At 45.6% G+C, this 18,657-nt stretch overlaps 1 protein-coding gene across 7 annotated transcripts in view; it reads left to right on the top strand.

The window, feature by feature from the left end:
• Positions 1–18,657, top strand: part of LOC121440679 (E3 ubiquitin-protein ligase NEDD4-like) — a 323,668-nt gene that overhangs the window by 256,223 nt on the left and 48,788 nt on the right. For 5 of the 7 annotated variants that reach the window (XM_041641476.1, XM_041641481.1, XM_041641482.1 and 2 more), the window contains 7 exons: positions 1,429–1,490; positions 1,626–1,728; positions 4,043–4,209; positions 10,655–10,790; positions 11,835–12,011; positions 14,390–14,464; positions 16,063–16,122. In XM_041641476.1, coding sequence (XP_041497410.1) covers positions 1,429–1,490; positions 1,626–1,728; positions 4,043–4,209; positions 10,655–10,790; positions 11,835–12,011; positions 14,390–14,464; positions 16,063–16,122 — 780 coding nt within the window. The remainder of the gene's footprint in view (positions 1–1,428; positions 1,491–1,625; positions 1,729–4,042; positions 4,210–10,654; positions 10,791–11,834; positions 12,012–14,389; positions 14,465–16,062; positions 16,123–18,657) is intronic. The other 2 variants (XM_041641480.1, XM_041641477.1) reach the window with 1 other exon arrangement.

Genomic DNA, 18,657 nt, shown 5'->3' with positions numbered 1-18,657 from the left:
TTTATTTCTTAGAGGAGATAGAACATGAAGTAGGATGGGAAGGAAGTAGAGAGAATGTAGGAGGAGTTGGGGGGGCAGAAAAGAATATGACTAAAATATATTGTGTGAGAATAAAACTTAACCAGTAAATAAAAGGCATTATGGTATGTCTTACAACTCCAGCACTGGGGAAGCAGAGACAGGGAGAATTCCCCAGTTTTCTGATCAGCTGCTCTAGCCTAATCAGTGAGCCTTAAGCAGTGGGTATCAGGCCAGTGAGAGAGAAAACAGGGTGAACGGTGCCCAAGGCTGTCCTTTGGCTAGCACACGGAAACACACAGATAATACATACACAGCTTAAAGCGGGGGAGGAGGAAGGATAGGAAGGAAGGATATAAATAGACAACCTTTCAAATGTAAACACTATTCTCTCTCTCTCCTTCCTAGACATGATACATCATTGTGTTGTGCTTTGTCCCTCATCCTATAAAAGCAAATATTCTGGATTGCATTTAATCCGACAAGCCAGGTAGTTCAGGTTTGACTTCATGTAACATTTGAACAGTAATGGCACAAATTTTCCCACTTTCCTGCTTTATTAGCCAACCAACTTTGCACAGTAAAAGGAATCCTAATTTCTTATGGAATGCACATACATCTTGTGCCCTTGATTGCTTTTCTGTTGCTGGGACCAGAAGCTATTTGGGGAGGGAAAGGTGGTGGGAAGCCAGGGCAGGAGCTCAGGACAGGAACCAGTAGGCAGGAACTGAAGCAGAGACCATAGAGGAAGCTGCTAATCCTGCTTTCCTATATAACCCAGGGCCACCTGCCTAGGGGTAGCGCTTCTCACAGTGACCTGGGCCCTCAGCAATCTTTAATCAGAGAACTATCAGGGAGACATGCCAAAAAGCCGATCTCGCAGAGGTAATTCCTCGGTTGGGGTTTCCTCCTTCCAGGTGATTTTAGTTGGTGCCAAGTTGACAAAATAAGGAACACAGTCCAGTTTCACTCCCCGCTTCTTGACATAAGCCCAGTGTCGGTAGAGGCTCCCTGGTTAACTCTGAATTTAGGTGTCCTGAGTCACGGGATAATGAGGCTCGAGTGACCGCTGGTTTTCCGAAGTTAATCGACTCTGGGAGGTTGAGGCTACACCCTGCAGTTAGAGATTAGACTTGGCAGTGGTGGCTATAATTTTGTCATTTGTCTCTGGCTGGGCTTGACTACTAGAAGCTGCTGGAGATAGTGACATCTAGTGGGGCTCAAGGAGTCAGGCCTCTGTGGGCCTTGCAGATGCTTAATTAATCATCCAGCTGTTGAGAAGCCAGCTCCTCTTTAACCCCTGGCATGTCCTAAAATTATATCCTCCATAGTCCTGATGAATGTGTCAAAATGAGAAATTTTTATAAGTGCTGCTTCTTTGTTAATTTGTTTTTTTTTTTCTTCCCTTAGACAGAAGATCCAACCATGGAGAGACCCTATACATTTAAGGACTTTCTCCTGCGACCAAGAAGGTGGGGCTTGCGGGTGGATGTGGGAGTGAGTGATGCAGGGCTGGGTTCTCTGAGGACAGTTTCAGCCAACACCTTAAACAAGAAAGATGGAAACAAGCCATAGTCTTTCTAACTGGTTTTCTTCCTTGTGTGCAGCCATAAATCGCGAGTCAAGGGTTTTTTGCGGTTGAAAATGGCGTACATGCCGAAAAACGGAGGTCAGGATGAAGAAAACAGCGAGCAGAGGGACGACATGGAGGTATGAGGGTCAGCTGCGGGGTCTGGCCTGTCTCCCGGCTGCTCACCTCACTCTCGTTACACTCTGAGACTCGCTGAAGGGAGTGAATGTTTGTAAACATAAATACAAACACATACACACATACCCCCGCGCTTGTCTTTGAAAGTCTCCGCTGTGAGATTGTTTTAGCCAAAGTGCAATTCTCATTCTATGTCACGACTCTAATAATAGGAAGAGCAGCGCTTCGTACAGTTGTATTGGTTTTCTCTTCTGGCTGCTGTTAAGATACCCACCCGCAGCCAGTTACGGAAGAAAGGCTCACATTTCAGGCCAGGGAGGTTCGCTGTGGCGGTAGGAATGTGGAGCAGCTGGTCATATTGTATCACAGTCGGAAGATGGAAAGTACACAGAACAGGGTTCTGCTGTAAATCCACAAGGCCCACCCTCAAGGACCCACTCCCTTCCACAAGACTCCACCTTCTGAAGGTTCAGCAACCTTTCCAGGCACCATCGCCAGCAGAGGACCAAGTGTCCACACACGAGCCTAAGGGAGACTCTTCATAGCGGCTTAAGGCATCTACTGTGGATGGCCCCACTGCCAGGAAAAACAAGAACAAAAACATTATTGCTTTGGGCTTTCAGTTATTTTGGGGTTCCTCTTAGCACTTGAGCTTGCTCCAAAGTGGATGGGGATTGACTTAAAAGCTGTCTCCCCATTTCTGGTTCATTTGGTCCTTGGGTAACAGTATGTACTGCAAAGCTGTCCTTGGGAAATGCCATTTTGCAGTTAGCCATCCAGAAGAGTGTTCTGCCCTGTCCTCTTCCTGGCGGAGCGGGCTCTTCGCTTTCTGGTCCCATGCCTGCGCTGGGGATCGCACTGTACCATCTCAGCACACACTGTGTTCAACACTGTCCTGTTAACAACTCTCATCTTGTTCAGAACGCTCTCACTGAACGAGGCCTCCCTGGCTGTTCTCACGTCTGTTTGCAGCTGTCCCACATGTGTGGTACTTGAATGATAGGTGGCGGACAAGCTGACCAAACTCCCTCCCACCAAGAGGCCACATCTCCAGGCAGAGTTTCACTCTAGACTTCCACAGCTACCGCCACGTGACAGGGTGGGTGGCAGGCCGTAGTGGAGTTTGAGATTTCCCAAGCAAAGCAGCAGATTGCTGTGTGAAATCCGAGGAATTTTTTTTAAGACTCTTCTCATCTTCCGACTGCAGTCACCAGTGGATCGGTTGATTTTCCGCTGGCTTTACCGGGGGATGTTAGGAAAGCAATACTTAATGCCGAAGGTATGTGTCGGAACAGTTCAACTCTGGTCCTGGCCCCGTGCAGTCTGTTCAGGCAGTGCCGAAGCAACGGCATCAGTTTCTAGACAACTCCTGGCTCACCATTGTAACAGACAAGGGAGAGGCTTCATCTCCGGTCACGCCAGCCCCAGGCCATCCTCGCTGGGGACCAATAGCCCTGTCCCTATACCTGTAACCTGTGCCCTGCTTTCTGTAGACCACACATGCATGCATCATGGTGGTGTTGAAAGGAGGGTGGCCGTGACAGCTCCGGCATGTCCCGTGCCGTTGGCTTTGTGCAGCCCTAGAGGTTGTCGAGTCAAAGCAACTACTGGAAATGTACGTAAGGGCGTAAACGAATGCAGACAGATTGTAAAAATATATATACAGCTTTAATGGCGAAATAGACTTACAGAACCACCGTTCCCGTGGAGACCAGGAAAGCAGAAGGGAGGGCTGGGAGCACGCTCGCCAAATTTATAGGCAAACATTAGCCCGAGGCGAACACGCCCCCCAAGGGGCGGGACTTATCCCTACAAATGTACGATTTTGTGATGTGGCTTAGAAACTAAACAGGGCTGGCGAGATGGCGTGACAGGTTAGGGTGCCTTCTGCCACACTGGTTTGATCCATGGGATTCACATGGTAGGAGAGAAAAGAGCTGACTTGTGCCAGTTGTCCTCTGACCTGTATACATGTGCCATGTAGGCACACGTGAGCTTACGTATAAACGTACACACTCAAATAAATGAATGTTTAAGAAATGAAAAGAAAGTAAATGAAGTCTCCAGACCTGGTGGCCCCCTGCGATGCAGTCATCTTAGAAGCTGGCATGATCAACTGGCCATTGCTCAGATGAGTGTTGAAACCCTGAATTGGTTTTTCTCCCTTTGAGGGAGCATCTATCTCAGCACGAGCCAGGAAACCATTGTAAGACCCAGAGTGAGGCCGGGTGAGGCAGAAGGGTGTCACGCTGGGGTGGCCTGCTCCTGTGATCTGGAGCCCAGACTCACGACCCTCCCATTCACTTTACTCCACAGCACGGATGGGAGGTTGTTGACTCCAACGACTCAGCTTCCCAGCACCAGGAGGAGCTCCCTCCTCCTCCCCTGCCACCAGGATGGGAAGAGAAAGTGGACAATTTAGGCCGTACTTACTATGTCAACCACAACAATAGGAGTACCCAGTGGCACCGGCCCAGCTTGATGTAAGTACCGCCAGATGGCAGGGATGCTCTGTCACGCCCCGCACAGCAGAGGGTGGCAGTTCCAGGGCAGGTTTGGGAGCTAGTGAGTGAGCATGTGCATGTGTGTGTGCATGCGTGCAAGCGTGCATGCAGGGAAAGGCTGCTGCCCTGTGCCAGGTTGCCTTTTGCAATGCGGTTGGAGTTTTTCTTCTATGCCTCTTGTAGGATTACTGAAATGTGCTCTTCCTGGAGTCTACTTTGGCTCAGCGATCACCTTGCTTCCGTCTTCTTCAGCTTCCTCTCCGGGCTGACCCAGGATGGGAAACAGGAGGCAGAGTGATTGTCTTTGCCATTTTCCTTTATGTTTTGCATTCTTAGTCTTTTACAGTTACTTGATTTAGGAAGCCACAAAGGCTTCTTTTATTTTTATTTTGTTTACTTTTCAGAAAATTTATGTATTACTGCCTTGGTATATTTAGAAATGCAAAGAAGATTTGCAAAGTCAAAATTAGTAATTACTGTTTATTTCAACATCCTACTAGCTTAGGGAGAAAGCAAGGCAGATGATGCCTGTTCCCTTAGTAATTTTTGTTCTGATGATAGCACATAAATCCTAGTTAAACCTCAATTACTGCCTTTAAGAAAGATTTTAAAGTAGATTTTTTGTTGAATCATCGTAGCAAAACTTAAATTTATCAATGTGCAGTAAGAGGCAGAGCCAAAGTACAGTCCCGGCGGGAAAAGCGGAAGTTACCTTAGATATTACAAGCTTGCCAGCAGCCAAGATAGCATCATTCATATTACAAAGTAGATATTACAAGTGGTCACTTTTCAAAATGCAACAAAGGCAAGTGAGTGTACTGACTCGTCAGATCATATTCTCTCCAACCCAAACAGAAAGAGATTTCCCAGTGATGCTTCTTAGGCAGGTGATATCCAGAGATGCTGGAAACTGCTCTTACAAATCCTTTATCCTTAGAAATTTTGAAGGTATTCGCCATATAATTGGGGGAGTGGTTAGAGAGGGTGGGCCAAGTCCGCTGGCTGACATTGTATGTGGTTTGGGGGAAAGCTTACAGAGTCTGGAGCAGTGACTAGGTAGTCATCCCTGGTCTTCCCTCTGTAGGTGCTTGGGTCTACCAGCTGTTCTTGGTCACTCTGCATTACCCAGTCTGGGCTCATCTTACTGTTTAGACAAAACACATATCATGATGATGCTAGGGTCTTAAATATATGTGATTTTGTTGATACTATATCTTTATTTACTGCTGTTTGTCTTTCATTAATGATCTCACAATACTTAGAAGTTTACTAAGCTCTTTAAGTGCTGTATCTATCTGTAGGTCCTTGAACCTACCTCAGGCATAGTATCTTACCATTAAAAAAAGAGGCATCATCCAACTAAGCTAAACAGCACAGGAGAGGAGAACACACAAGGGGGCTAATGTGGTGATCAGAGCCTCGCACAACCCCTGCAGAACAGGACCAGGAGGAAATGTTAGTGGCTGACACACAGTTGGGATTGTCCACCTTTGTTGATCACTACCACGCAGGGGGAAGTCTTTATTTGAGGGGAAAGCTGGGTGCAGTTGTTAGTGAGGTGACAGCCGAGACAGCACAGGATGTGTGTTTAGAGTATATCATCTTTGCAACACGGTGGTCGTTTCATAAGTGTGTACTTAAATCGATCAAGGTGTATCAGTTATGTAAGCATGACTTCTTACGTTGTGAAACACATCTCATCTCAAAAGCCAGAAAACTGTGATTGGCAGAAGTCAGTTTCCACTGCATCCCCTCTATCCCATCTGCAGTTTATGCATTTGGAATTATTGCTCCTTAACATGTTTGTCTTGGCCAGAAGTTCTAGGACCTCCAGAGAAATTATCTTTTGCTTTTAGTTTTATTTTTTTTTTGTAACTCAATTTTTATAGACTGTTCTTGCACTCTTCAGAGAAAAAATTATATTGTGAGAAAATACCTTAATTAAGAAATTATATCTGAGAACATTGGATAGTGATCAATCAGGTCCTAAGTCAACGAAGAATTCACGGCCTCAGTGGGTAGACATGAAGAGACAGGCACCCCAAAGTTGAACCCTCTGAACTTGGCAGGGTTTGTTTTGTCCCTGACTTGCCCTTAGGACACTCTGGAGGCAATTCTGCATCTCCGTTTCTTGACAAATGTCCCTCGGTTAAACATGCAGAGTGCCCAGGAGTCTCATCACAGCTGCTTTCTGCTTGCTTTCTCTGCAGCCAGCTCCTGTGGCTCATGTCCCTTCCCCAAAGCAAAAAAGAGCTGGGAGACAGAGCAGGCCCCTCCCGACAAGTGAATGTCCGCTGCCAGCCCCCCCATCTACCAGCTCAGCAGCCTGTGTTCTCTGTGTGTTGGGTTGGGTGTGTGTTTGTTGTTTTTTCTCTGCCAGGCTCTCACTGTGTAGCCCAGGGTGCTCCCCCGTGCTAGGATTTCAGGTGTGAGCTGCCTTTGAGGTGGATGAATAGGAAAATTCTGGGACTGGGACTTCTCCCTCAGAGGCCCTCATGCCCAGCACGGGAGAAAGAGTGCAGCATGGTGTTAGATGAATGGCCAAAGGAGCCATTTCAGGAAGGGATTTTAGGCACATGGTTTGGGGTACTGTCTGGGCCTGGTTCAGGCCTCTCCTAATACCTACAAAACAGAAGGTGTCCCTTGAAGTCACCCCACCTTCTCAATTCTAGTAACTTTTAAAACACCCCATTTTAGATTTATTCTTAATCCTGTTTGGAAGTAAACTATATTTTACTACAAAAATGACAAGTACCATTTGTAAGATAAACTTGAGTTGAAATACTTGTTTTAAGCTGTTGATTATAAAATACTCAATGCATCATCTCCCAGTTCCCTAGCAACCAGGCTTAGCTCTGTGGTTTGGGTCATCCTTAACAGTCATATGCATTGAGGCAAAGGGGAGGGCAAGATGGCCCAAAGGGTCAAAAGCCTTTGCCTCACAAGCCTGGGGACCTAAGTTCAACCCCCAAAATCCACAGTGGGGGGAGAGAACCTATTTCCAAGGTTGCCCTCTGACCTCTACACATATGTGTACGTAATAGTAAGAAATATAATTTATTAAAAGAAAGCAAATGCTTGGGGGCTGGGCGTGGTCTGAGGCTTTAATCTTAGTAACTGAGCTAGTTTCAAGGAAGGATTGGTAAAGTGGTAAAGTCTTGCTATTCCTGTCACTTCCCATGATATTCAAAGGGAACTGTGTGTGCAAAATTAACGACTGGAAAAAAAAGAAAAGATGACGTAGGCATTTCTCACATTGTTTCCCTGTTCCTGGTAAAATCATCTTTGCATCTAGGTTTATCAGGCTAACTGGTAGCTGCAGGTACTTGTAGAACCTTGTAGGCAGTCAACAGCTCTTTCACTCATTTAAAGGCGAAGGAAACACACACACACACACACACACACACACACACACGCTCGCACCCTGTGCAAATTCTTCATATTATTACCTAAGACGAGAAAAGCCTGTTTGATATTGCTGTGACCAGATACCTAAGATAAATTATGGGAGTAAGGGTTTTATTTCGGTTCACAGTTTCAAAAGTTCATAGCCAGGGAGGGAATGGATCGATCCATTGCTTTAAGCTGAGACAAATGAGTCTCTCATGGCAGTGGGAACAGGGCTTCAAAGCTGCCAGGGAGCAGAGAGCGCATTCCTGGGCTATCCAGCCTCCTGCTCCCTTTTTCATCCCTCCAGCTACCATTCAGACCAATTGCTGATTAGCTGAGCAAGTTGGGGATGGGAAATTGACATCACTGATTTTAAATAGAGCATTCTACACACACACGCGCGCACACACACGCACACACACGCACACACACGCACACACATGCACGCACACACACACACGCACGCACACACACACACACACCAGTTGTGCAATAGGAGACATCATATACTTTAGAGGGTGTGAGATACAGACAAGTCATCACTCCACCCCCAGGCACTGTGACCCTTGTTTTACCCAGGTTTGTGGAGCCCCTGTAGTCCCTCTGGAGTACCTGGGGACTGAATTTGAAGGAGGACTTTCAGTCTTGAGAGAGTGCACATGGAGTCAGGAGTTTTCAACTGAGGAAAATCATCATAAGGAGCAACTGTGTTCACCCTTAGTCACCAAGAGAGGGTCAGGTGCAGCGGTACACCATTAGTCAGGGAGGCAGAGGCAGGCGGATCTCTGCGAGTTCAAGGCCAGCCTGGTCTTCAGAGAAAGACCCTGCCTGATAGGATAGGATAGGATAGGATAGGATAGGAAAGGATAGGAAAGGATAGGAAAGGAAAGGAAAGGAAAGGAAAGGAAAGGAAAGGAAAGGAAAAAGAAATTTAAGAAGATAGTAAAGCAGGCAGGCACTCCTTAGCTTCCTCTGGCTGCTTCCCTGCTGAGGTCATTTACAAATGTGCTGTAACATTTTACATTTCTGTTTTGTACTTTATTTCATGCTTGAGAGTTGAACATTTTAAAACACGAGGACAATAAATACATCATCACAGATACAATATATCTAAAAGCCAGCAGTAACATCTTTAATCTTTTATGTTTTCAGAAACATTACTACACTTTTGTATTCCTTGATTATAATAATTGCATCTATGATAATATCAGTTTTCTGAAGATGCCTCTATTTAGTGTACAAGTTTATTCTAATTACGTATTTAATACAACAATATATGTTGTAATAGCAGCAAATTTATGTATTATATATACAAATATAAAATTCCTTTAATTCATATTTTAGTAATAAAGAATTATAATTTGCATGTGAACTAAATAGAAACTAACTTCCACACTACTTTTTTTAGCCCTAAAGTTAATAGTGTAAAGATGTTTGATAACAAACATTTGAGTAAGCCAGACAGTAGTGGCACATGCCTTTAATCCCAGCACTAGGGTGACAGAAGCAGGTGATTTTCTATGAGTTCGAGGCCAGCCTGGTCTGCAGAGTGAGTTCCAGGACAGCCAAGGCTACACAGAGAAACCCTGTTGCAAAATATTATAAAAATAAAAATAAAAAAAATAAAAGGAAACATTTTGCTTATTTAGGATGTTGTGACATCTTCCTACATTGTTGCTCTTTGAATAGTTGCTATTCTGAAATCCAGTTGGCTCTTTCTGGGGGTTGTGAGTGAGTTTGGAAGTACTAGAAATTCTAAATCCTTTCTTTTAGAAAGACTCTATAAGTAGACTATTGATTAATACTGTGTTTCAATTCAGCTGAACTAAAATTCTCAGTTATTCTGGAACATTAACCTGAAATATAATTTGTGCTGATTCGATATGGAGTCGGACTGAGCATGTGCAGGTGCCTCTGGCGGGTGTTCAGACTTCCACTCCAGCAACATCTAGCTGATGGTTTCCCCCAAAGGACCATCGCCTGTTATGTGCTGCAAAGTATTTTAGGGTGCTGTCGACTGGGTTGTTTTCAAGAATAAGTTCTTCAACGCAGATCCGGACTTAAGGACCTTACGTGGCAAAACAAACAGCTCGGGTGTGACGGCGCCATGTTCTTCAAGTCCCAAGTGTATTTGGGAGGTCGGCCCCTGGTGTTCATTTGGATTATTAGAGGGGGTTGTTGGGGAAGGAGGCTGCAATATTGTGATGTGAGGTTTTTGCCAAAACAAGACAGAAAGCATTTAAAAGTAAGTCACACAACCCAGGAGTCCTCCCCTTGGGACTTCAGCCTTGAATTGGTGCTGTTGGCAGCCTTCAGTCATTACCGATTACCCGAATTAGCTGTTTTGTCACTGCTGGCTGGACCTAGAGGGGACCTGCTGACAGGCTGCATGTGTGAGCATGTGTGGGCTTGCTTGTCACTTCCTTCCAGCAGCCTGACTTACCGCAGACTGAAGGACTTAGACTTCTCTTCTCTCTTAAATCCTAGAGTGCAGTGTGAGGAATAGCCATGCCTCTGTACTCAAGCTTCAGTCAAAGTATTCAGGAAAATATATTAGGCCTGTGCTCACCCCAGGCGGCCATTTGTCTCTGTCTTCGTTCCCTACACAATTTTTGTAGCCTTTTCATTGTCTGAGGCATTGTACGTCATCTAGAGGGGATTTAAAGTATACAGGAAGTTGTACGTGAGTTCTGGGCAAGTAGTGTCATTCTTTGTTAGGGGCTGAACTTGTAGGATTTTAGAATCCGTGGGGATAGGGAAGGCTCTGCAGTCGTTCCCCGTGGATGCAGAGGGATGGCTGTCCATGTCTGAACGATGCCCAGGTGCCGCTGTCACTCTTGTTCAGGGCACTGAGGCTGCTTCCGTGAGGTCAGAGTGAGCCTGCAGTGTGGTTGAGCGAGATCATGGTCGCATGCTCCTTGCTGGTGTTTGACACTGACATCTTAGTCAGTGTGTGGCCCACAGGGAGGAAGGGACTGTTGGTGGGCTAGCTGTGAACACCTCTTCTCATCCCCTCACCCCACCCTCCTTTCAGGGATGTGTCCTCCGAGTCAGACAATAACATCAGGCAGATCAACCAGGAGGCCGCACACCGGCGTTTCCGCTCGCGGAGGCACATCAGTGAAGACTTGGAGCCTGAGGCCTCGGAAGGCGGTGGAGAGGGCCCTGAGGTATGATGCTGGCAGCTGAGCAGCTCCATCTTCCCACGAGCCCCAGGGGGATTTTGTATCCCATTTTCTCCTCTCAGTAAACTGTGGATTGAGTGTGAAGATTGTGACCTCATAACTAATTGATCCCCATCTGAGTGTTAGTTAACTTGGAAAATGCGTGTGGACCCCATGTTCAGCCAAGGCTTGTATAAATATCAAAGGGAGAACATTTTTTTCTCGTATGAAAGTCTTCCATGTTTCTACTTAATGACTGGTTTATCCCAGGATCTAACCAATCTCACGAAACAACACGAAGGTTGCCATTTTTGAGGAATCGAGTGAGCTCTGACACTTGTTCGGGTATCACGGATGAGTTTCCAATAACTGTGTACCACCTTAGGAGAGGTTACCAAAAAATGTGCAAGTTTGAGTTAGTAGGAATTTACTGGGAAAGGAGACGAATTAAGCGACAAATGAGAAATAATTCTAACCCGATGCCGATGACACTGGTCGTTGTGTTGACCGTATGTTGGGAAGTCATTCATGAAACTTGGCAGCGGCCCATATTAGGGCAGTAAGTTAGTGATGCCACAGGAGATTCCCGAACCGTTCTGCAGCATCTCAGCTGTTTTCATTAAGAAATCCCACAGCGGCTAGAAAGGAAAGAGAAAAAAAAAAAACATGAAAATTGCTTGTAAATTCTTGGGGCGTTTCTAATCCATTTGTAATAGAGGCTGGCAGAGAGCTGCGCTGTGAAGTGTGTACCCCTAAGGGGTGAGATCATGGCCCCTGGGCCCGCTCCTTCACACCTGGTCACACCCCCAGTTAATTGCGTACGTCAGCAGTTTGCTCTCTCAGCTAAGTTTTCCTGTCTGCTGATTGGGACAGTGGTTCTGTCTTCCCCATGCTTATTCCTAAAGATCCTGTGCCCCTTGCTGTTAATTAATTAATAACGGTATTAATTGCCGTTATCCTGATGGTTGTGGATGTTGTGTGCTTTACTGGAGGGAAGACCGCTAAATCCCCAATTCCTAGCACTTAATCTACTTTCTCTTTCCTCCAAAGCCTTGGGAGACCATTTCAGAGGAAGTGAACATGGCGGGAGACTCTCTTAGCCTGGCTCTGCCCCCACCTCCTGCCTCCCCAGTGTCTCGGACCAGCCCCCAAGAGCTGTCGGAGGAACTGAGCAGAAGGTTACAGATCGCTCCAGACACCAATGGGGAACAGTTCAGTTCTCTGATCGTAAGTCATGGTCTTGTTAGAAAAGCTGAGCGGTAGTCGGTCCTTTGTTGTTGCGTTAGGAGACTCTTGTATTCTGATAATGGCAAGGGCAGTGGGCAGTGGTTCTCAACTTGGGGGTTGTGGCCCCTTTGAGGTCAAATGGTCCTTTCACAGGGGTCACCTAAGATCATCCTGCATATCAGGTATTTACATTACAGTTCATAACAGCAGCAGAGTTACAGTTATGAAGTAGCAATGAAATAACTTTATGGTTGGGGGGTCACATGAGGAACTGTATTAAAGGGTCATGGCGTTAGGAAGGCTGAGAACCACTGGCCAGTGGGTCTTCCATACCCATTCAGCCCAGGTTCTCCCAAGATTCCCCTTCCCTAAGAGAGGCGGGTCTATATGAAAATTTACCCTGGCAGGTAAAAATCTTTTTGTTTAGAAAGAAGTGGTTTATCAACAGCTCTTTTTATTATTTATTCTGTGAGTTCTAGCTTTAACCTTGTAGAATTTCTTTCCCATTCACAAGGCTCGTGAAAGTAGTGTCTTCGTCCTGAGGGCAGTTGTCCTGTTGAGAAGCGGGAGCCCTAGAGCCTCCCAGCCAATCTTCTAAACTCATAGTCCACACACCTTTGCGTCCTAGCTCACAAATAAGTAGGGCCAGACGTGTAAGCGGTTGCCCCTGGGAAAGCCTGACTAGGCTGTAGAAGATACCCAGAAACCCAATCTAGGAACTCTGGAGGAGAAAAAGTATGAAACTGTGGCCCGGACATCACAGTAGCACTTGAACTTGGGGTTCATCTCAGCCATCAGAGAAATACTTTGCAGAAGTCTCGGGTCAGTGAGAAGGAATGAAATTGGTCACAAGGAACTTTGCAGTTGATAGTGCAAGACTACAGGAAAAGCCCACAGACCATTCGTGTGTGTGTGGTGTGCTGTGTGTGTGTGTGTGTGTGTGTGTGTGTGTGTGATTAAGACCAAATGCATACACCATGTTTCTCTGGCAGCTGGACTTATATAGATGTCCTGGAGAAAATGATGATAGTTTCTGTGTTGGAATGGCATTCTCATATGATAGTCGTTCTTATGAGCATTCTGAATGTAAACAGCAGAAGGGCCACGCAAAGCGTACAAGCCACTGCGTACACGATTATGAGCCCTTTCATGGCGGGGTTCTCCTTCTAAAAGAAACTGCCGGCCCCTGTCACATGAGTCACAGGGATTTCTTCTTGATGTGCTTTCGCATTAAAATTCTATGAATGTTTTTCCAAAAGAGAAATAGCACTGAGATGAAAATCTAAGTGGATAGAAAAGAGGTTGCATATATAAGATATTTGACTGGGTAAAAGTGTTGCTATGGAAACAGCCTAAGCCACCAAGCCATGTATTTAAAATGTATCAAAGAAAGAATTGCTGAAATTATAGCAGCTATATACCATTTATATAAACCATGTGGGAAAAGCTCCTAGTTTTCTCTGTTGACGTAAATTAGCATTTGTCACAGTTAGAGCAGGGAGCTCTTGCGTTTAGCATTTCCAGAAGCATGGCATATTAAGACCCAGGTGTGATAGCACATCCTTAGGGAGCTTCCTCTGATTTTGATGCTTGAGACCGCTGTGTCTTCAGGGCAGTGGGTCTAACATTTTGCTCAGGAACGACTCCTTGACACTGCCCAGTGTGGGAAGGTGGGCGTTGTCCCTGTTACCACCACAGAGCTCCGCTGCCTTTAACTTCCTGGGCGTTATTTTAAAATAGTAAAAGCCACATGTGCTACAAGCTGTACCGTGGGATAAGCGTCACTGGTAAGGAATCTGTGACTTCTGTCTGTGACCTTCGAGTATCATCATTCAGATTGACGAGGCTTTGTTTAACCACCAAGAATTCAAATTAGTGAGAGGAGCCTTCTGTGTGACGCACAAGACGGTCTTTGGATTTGCCTCCCCCTCTGCTCCACTTGTGGTCTGTACAGAAGTTCCACTTGGAAGTTAAATATAAAGCCCTGCCTATCGCAGGAAGGAGGGGATGATGTCTGAATGCAGCCGGCTCGGCAGTGCAGCGACCTCACTGTGAACGGTGCGAGTAGCTGGTCAAGGGCCATGTGTCACCTTTTGGTCCCTCTTTTCCTCTGTTCGTCACACTTGAGAGTTTGCCCGGAGCTGGCATCCCAGGCAGTGTACAGGACTGCTGACCTCTTGTTACTCTTGAATGTTGTGGGGACCTGTCTCTTTTTCCCTTCCAGTAGTCCTGGTCTGTGGGGAAACAGAGACTTGAAATAGAGATCCGCAAGGACTCCTGTCCTTGTTCTGAAAGAAGTGGTGCTTGATTGCCTCCTGGTGTTAGAGAGCTGTGCAGGATATCCCCTTTAACCCCGCCTGTCTTTTCCTTCCCTGCAGCAGAGAGAGCCCTCGTCGAGGCTTCGGTCCTGCAGTGTTACCGACACGGTTGCTGAGCAGGCTCACCTACCACCGGTAATAAACACTCGTTTCCAGTCCTCAGCTTTTTTTTTTTTTTTTTCCGGCTTTGATTCAGAATCGTCAGGGCTGCTGAGAAAGAGTTTTTCCTGTGTAGATCCATTCACCGTATAAAGCAGGACATTTGAAACTTTCTGGGTAAATTGTGCAAGGATCTCGACTTCCCAGCCCAGAATCCTAACTGCCAACCACATTTCTAAACTGCTAAAAACGTGCTTTGGTTTCTCACTGCAAAGAATGCATTTCTGACGTGCTTATATTACTGAAACTACGTGGTCCATTCAACAGCTATAGCTCTGGTCCTGGTATCTGAACTCTGCAGACTCATTGATCAGGAAGAACTCTTCCAGCAAAACAGCCTAAATTTTACCACTACCCAGAGTGCCTGTGCTAACTACAAAGGCAACCCCATGAATGAAATATCAGCTGCCATTTGCCCCTTCCTTCCTATGGCTGTGATAAGTCTGAGTGCCCATCACGTGGTAGAGGGGTTTTCCATTCCAATAATATACTAAATATCAAATTGGTGGGCAGATGAGAATTGCCTAGTAAGAACGAATTGACAAAAAAAAAAATGTTTTTCTTCTTTGGGAGGTGAAAATTTTCTGCAGTTATTTTAAATGTTCAATTTGATATTTGACGTTGGCCTTTTATTTGTTTGGTTTTTGTGGGTTTGTGGGGGAAGTGGGAGTTAAGACAGAGTCTCGATCTATAGCTCGGTCCAGCCTGGAACTCTAATTGTATACTCCAGGCTAGCTTTGGGCTTGCGACAATCTCCTGCTTTCCCCTCCTGAGTGCTGAGATTACAGGCATGAGCCGCCTGCCCCCTTTTTTTTATTGCTACAAATCCTCTTTAATGACCTGCTTCATTGTGTATGAACTTGAAGACAGGCCACAGATTTGAAATTTTTGAAACCATCTTCCTCGTCATAAACATTTTAACCTGACGTCAAAGGACATTTTTGCCTAAATGAAGTGATGGTGTATGCCAGTCAAAATCAGAAATTCAGTGGTGGAGTCCACCGTGAAGGCTGGCTAATAACAAGCTGAGGTGGATTCAGTGCAGACCTCCCAAAGCAGAACCATACACTGGGATGAAGCGGTGGGGGCCCTTCTCACACTAGTGATTCTGTGATTTTTCTGGTAGAAATTAATTGCACTTGCTCTCCTCTTCACAATCAGTGTCAATTTTGTTTGCCATGGAGACTGTGATTCCACCTTCTCTCCATGTCCAGAAGGTGCCGTGCGCTCACTGACCACCAGTGGCCTCTCAGAGATTTGCAGATAAAGAATCTAAGATCTGGACTGTGGAGCACAAAATCTCCCACTTGAAGTGGTTGCTGGTCACCCCTAGTGAGGATGCAGCCTGAGCGTCTTTGGGGTGATATGGTGGTCCAGAGAGGGCCCGTGTTATTATGCTCTATTTTTGCTGCTGGTCATTGGTGTGTGCTCAGCTTCATTTGGACAAGGTGGATAATTGGGGTTCCTGATCTCACGTCATCTGCCACAGCATCGCCACAGAGTGATTCCTGCTTCACTAAGCAGTAGATGGTTCCCCCAAATACAAGTTACTGATATACATTATTGTTTAACAGCCCAGCACCCCAACTAGGCGAGCGCGTTCATCAACTGTCACGGGTGGTGAGGAACCAACGGTAATAACACAAGTTATGGGACCCTAATGGTGAAGGACTGTGGGGTAGTTTAGTATGTTGGTTATGGTGGATATGTTTCCTCCCATTATCAAATAAGGTCAGTTTCTATGTGGGTACAAAGACATATGTGTTTCTTATCTTCAACTTATCATTTTGAATTCTTCAAAGGTCCTGGATAAAATGGAATCAGTTTTTAATCCTATTAAAAGTATTGTCGAGCCTGGTTACATGTGCTTAATCCAAGCATTTCAAATACAGCTTTGTCGGTAGCTAGAGAAGCCACAGGAATCATCCAGGGCTGTGCATGTGTCCAGATGTGCAAGAGGCTGTGCGCTCTTCTCTGTTCTCCATACCACATTTTTTAATAGGGGGCCATATTTTTTCTGTATCTCCATCATAACCAGTAACCTCTTTCTGCCACAAGGAGTTTGACTCGCAGGAACGGACAAGTGTTTTTACATTTCCAGGGCAGGAAGCAATTAGAATATTTCAATGCAAGTATCTAATATTGTTATTATTATTTCCTTATTTTGATTGGTAGTATTTATGCTTGTATGTGACTTCAATTTGAGTAGTTATTTTCCTTGTGTTCTACTTGATCCTTGCAGTCAGGCAGGCCCGTATTTGATGATTTGAGCTTAGATGACCATTTGAAGAACTTCCTTTAGTATTCCACCCTTGTCACATACACTGTGGCTACTTACTCGTGATGAATGACTTTAACTATATACACAATAGCCGATTTCCTGAAGCATGTTTAGCCCTCCATGTTACACAAAGGAAACTCACATTGGCCATCAGTGCAGCAAGCACAGTGTAAGGTTGCTAAGCCACTGTGGCCTACATAATATGCATGTACTGGAGATCCAGGCTCCCCACCTCCAGCAGGATTCAAAGAAGTTTACACGGAGTAGTTGATTTTCTACTATGTGCTGGTAGTTTCTCTGAGAAAGTGGGGCTGCAGGGCAGACCATTCCATGGTATGGTTTTGTTTCGTGATACCTATAAACATCCCTTTGTAATGAAGCAGCTGTTTTTACGTTCAGTTGGATTCGTGACCTGCTTAAAGCTTCAGAGTGTTGGGATGGCTAATGATAGCAAGTAACAGAGTGGTGCCAGACACTATGGTAAAAATATTCCTGACAGAACAAGGTCATCCATCAGAAGGAAAGCCCACGTCACTCTGGGCTGCACTTTTCTTGCCTGTGTTCTCCTCCATCCGTGAATTAAAACATGGGTTGGGTTTGGTCTTTTGTTTAAGACTTTGCAATGGAAGTTGCTAAGTGATTCTCCCACCCTGATGTGCCTGGCTTTCTCAGGACCTGGATGAGTGTGAAAGGACCGAGTCCATTTCCCTTCCATCCCCTCTATGTCCTGTTCTGTCTCCTAGCATGTTTTTTTCTCTGACCGCCTCTTTGATGCGTGTGCCAGGCAGACACGCCCTGTAATGTGTCACCTCACTCCTCCCTGTACTCTCCCAAGCGTGCATGTGCTGCAGTTACGCGCACAGCTCTGTTTCGTTGTGTTTAGGAGGGAAGCACCAGTACGATGTTGCGTACATCATGCTCAGCGAACTGTTTTTAACTTACATTGATTTTTCTGGGCTCTGTTATTAGTCATTTAGTATTCGGTGATGGAAGTGTGCTACAGTTTCTACACTCTTCTTTTGTTGGAGGGCATTCCCATCTCCGGTGTGTTGTGGTAGCCATCCTTCTCTGTAAACCCTCTCCCTACACTGTGATGAAGCACGGAGCCTCATCCAAGGAATCGTGGCCCTTTGATTTATGGCAGAAGCCTGTAGACCCAGAGTCACTTTCCTGCAGGCTCCACCAGGGCTCTCCCTTTCCAACAGAAAGCGAGAGAGTCCTTTGATCTTCTCTGAAGAGATTCTAAAAATATCCTGAAATACCACTATGGCAGGGTCTGGGTGAGTCATGGAGAATCTATGATGGCAAGTGTCAACAGATAGTCAGATTTTTTTCAGCGTAAACATAGTCTGGTTCTTCACTGTAGATAGTGAAATTGAAGTGAATGGCTATTTGGAATCATAAGGCTCAGCAGTATATTTGGTCTATGGATGAATTTCATAAACAGAAATGTTCAGCTTGTGTTTGGTTGCCTAACATGTTTCTCCAAGTGCCCTGAAGCATACTGTTATTCACATACAGTAGTAAAAGTAGAATCTTTTGGCCCCACGCCTGGGCCTCTTGCACAGAGCTGTCTGGAGAAGCCGAGTCTTGTCATTGCTGGCCATGTGTCCTGGATGGCCGTGTTTTAGTCATAAATGGAATCGTCAACACAAGTTGTTATACGTGCCCATTTAGAGAGGACACCGTCAAGAAATATTTAGTAACAGCATCTTATATAGATGTGGCTACATTAGCAGTTGCCCGTCCAATTCCCAGGAGAACGATCATTACAGACAAAGTCAGCGTTCTCTCTGCTGTCCTCCTGGTTCTGTGAACTAACTGGTCATGTTAACTGTGGATCTGTGCATGAAATCTGAGCTCAGGGAGTTCTTGCAGCTGGCAGTTC

Source organism: Microtus oregoni, unplaced genomic scaffold, assembly GCF_018167655.1.
Source record: "Microtus oregoni isolate MIOR12 unplaced genomic scaffold, Mior012 000069F_ref0000032, whole genome shotgun sequence".
Taxonomy (NCBI): domain Eukaryota; kingdom Metazoa; phylum Chordata; class Mammalia; order Rodentia; family Cricetidae; genus Microtus; species Microtus oregoni.
The sequence above is the reverse complement of the archived record's forward strand: the minus strand, read 5'-3'. Positions and strand labels throughout refer to the sequence as shown.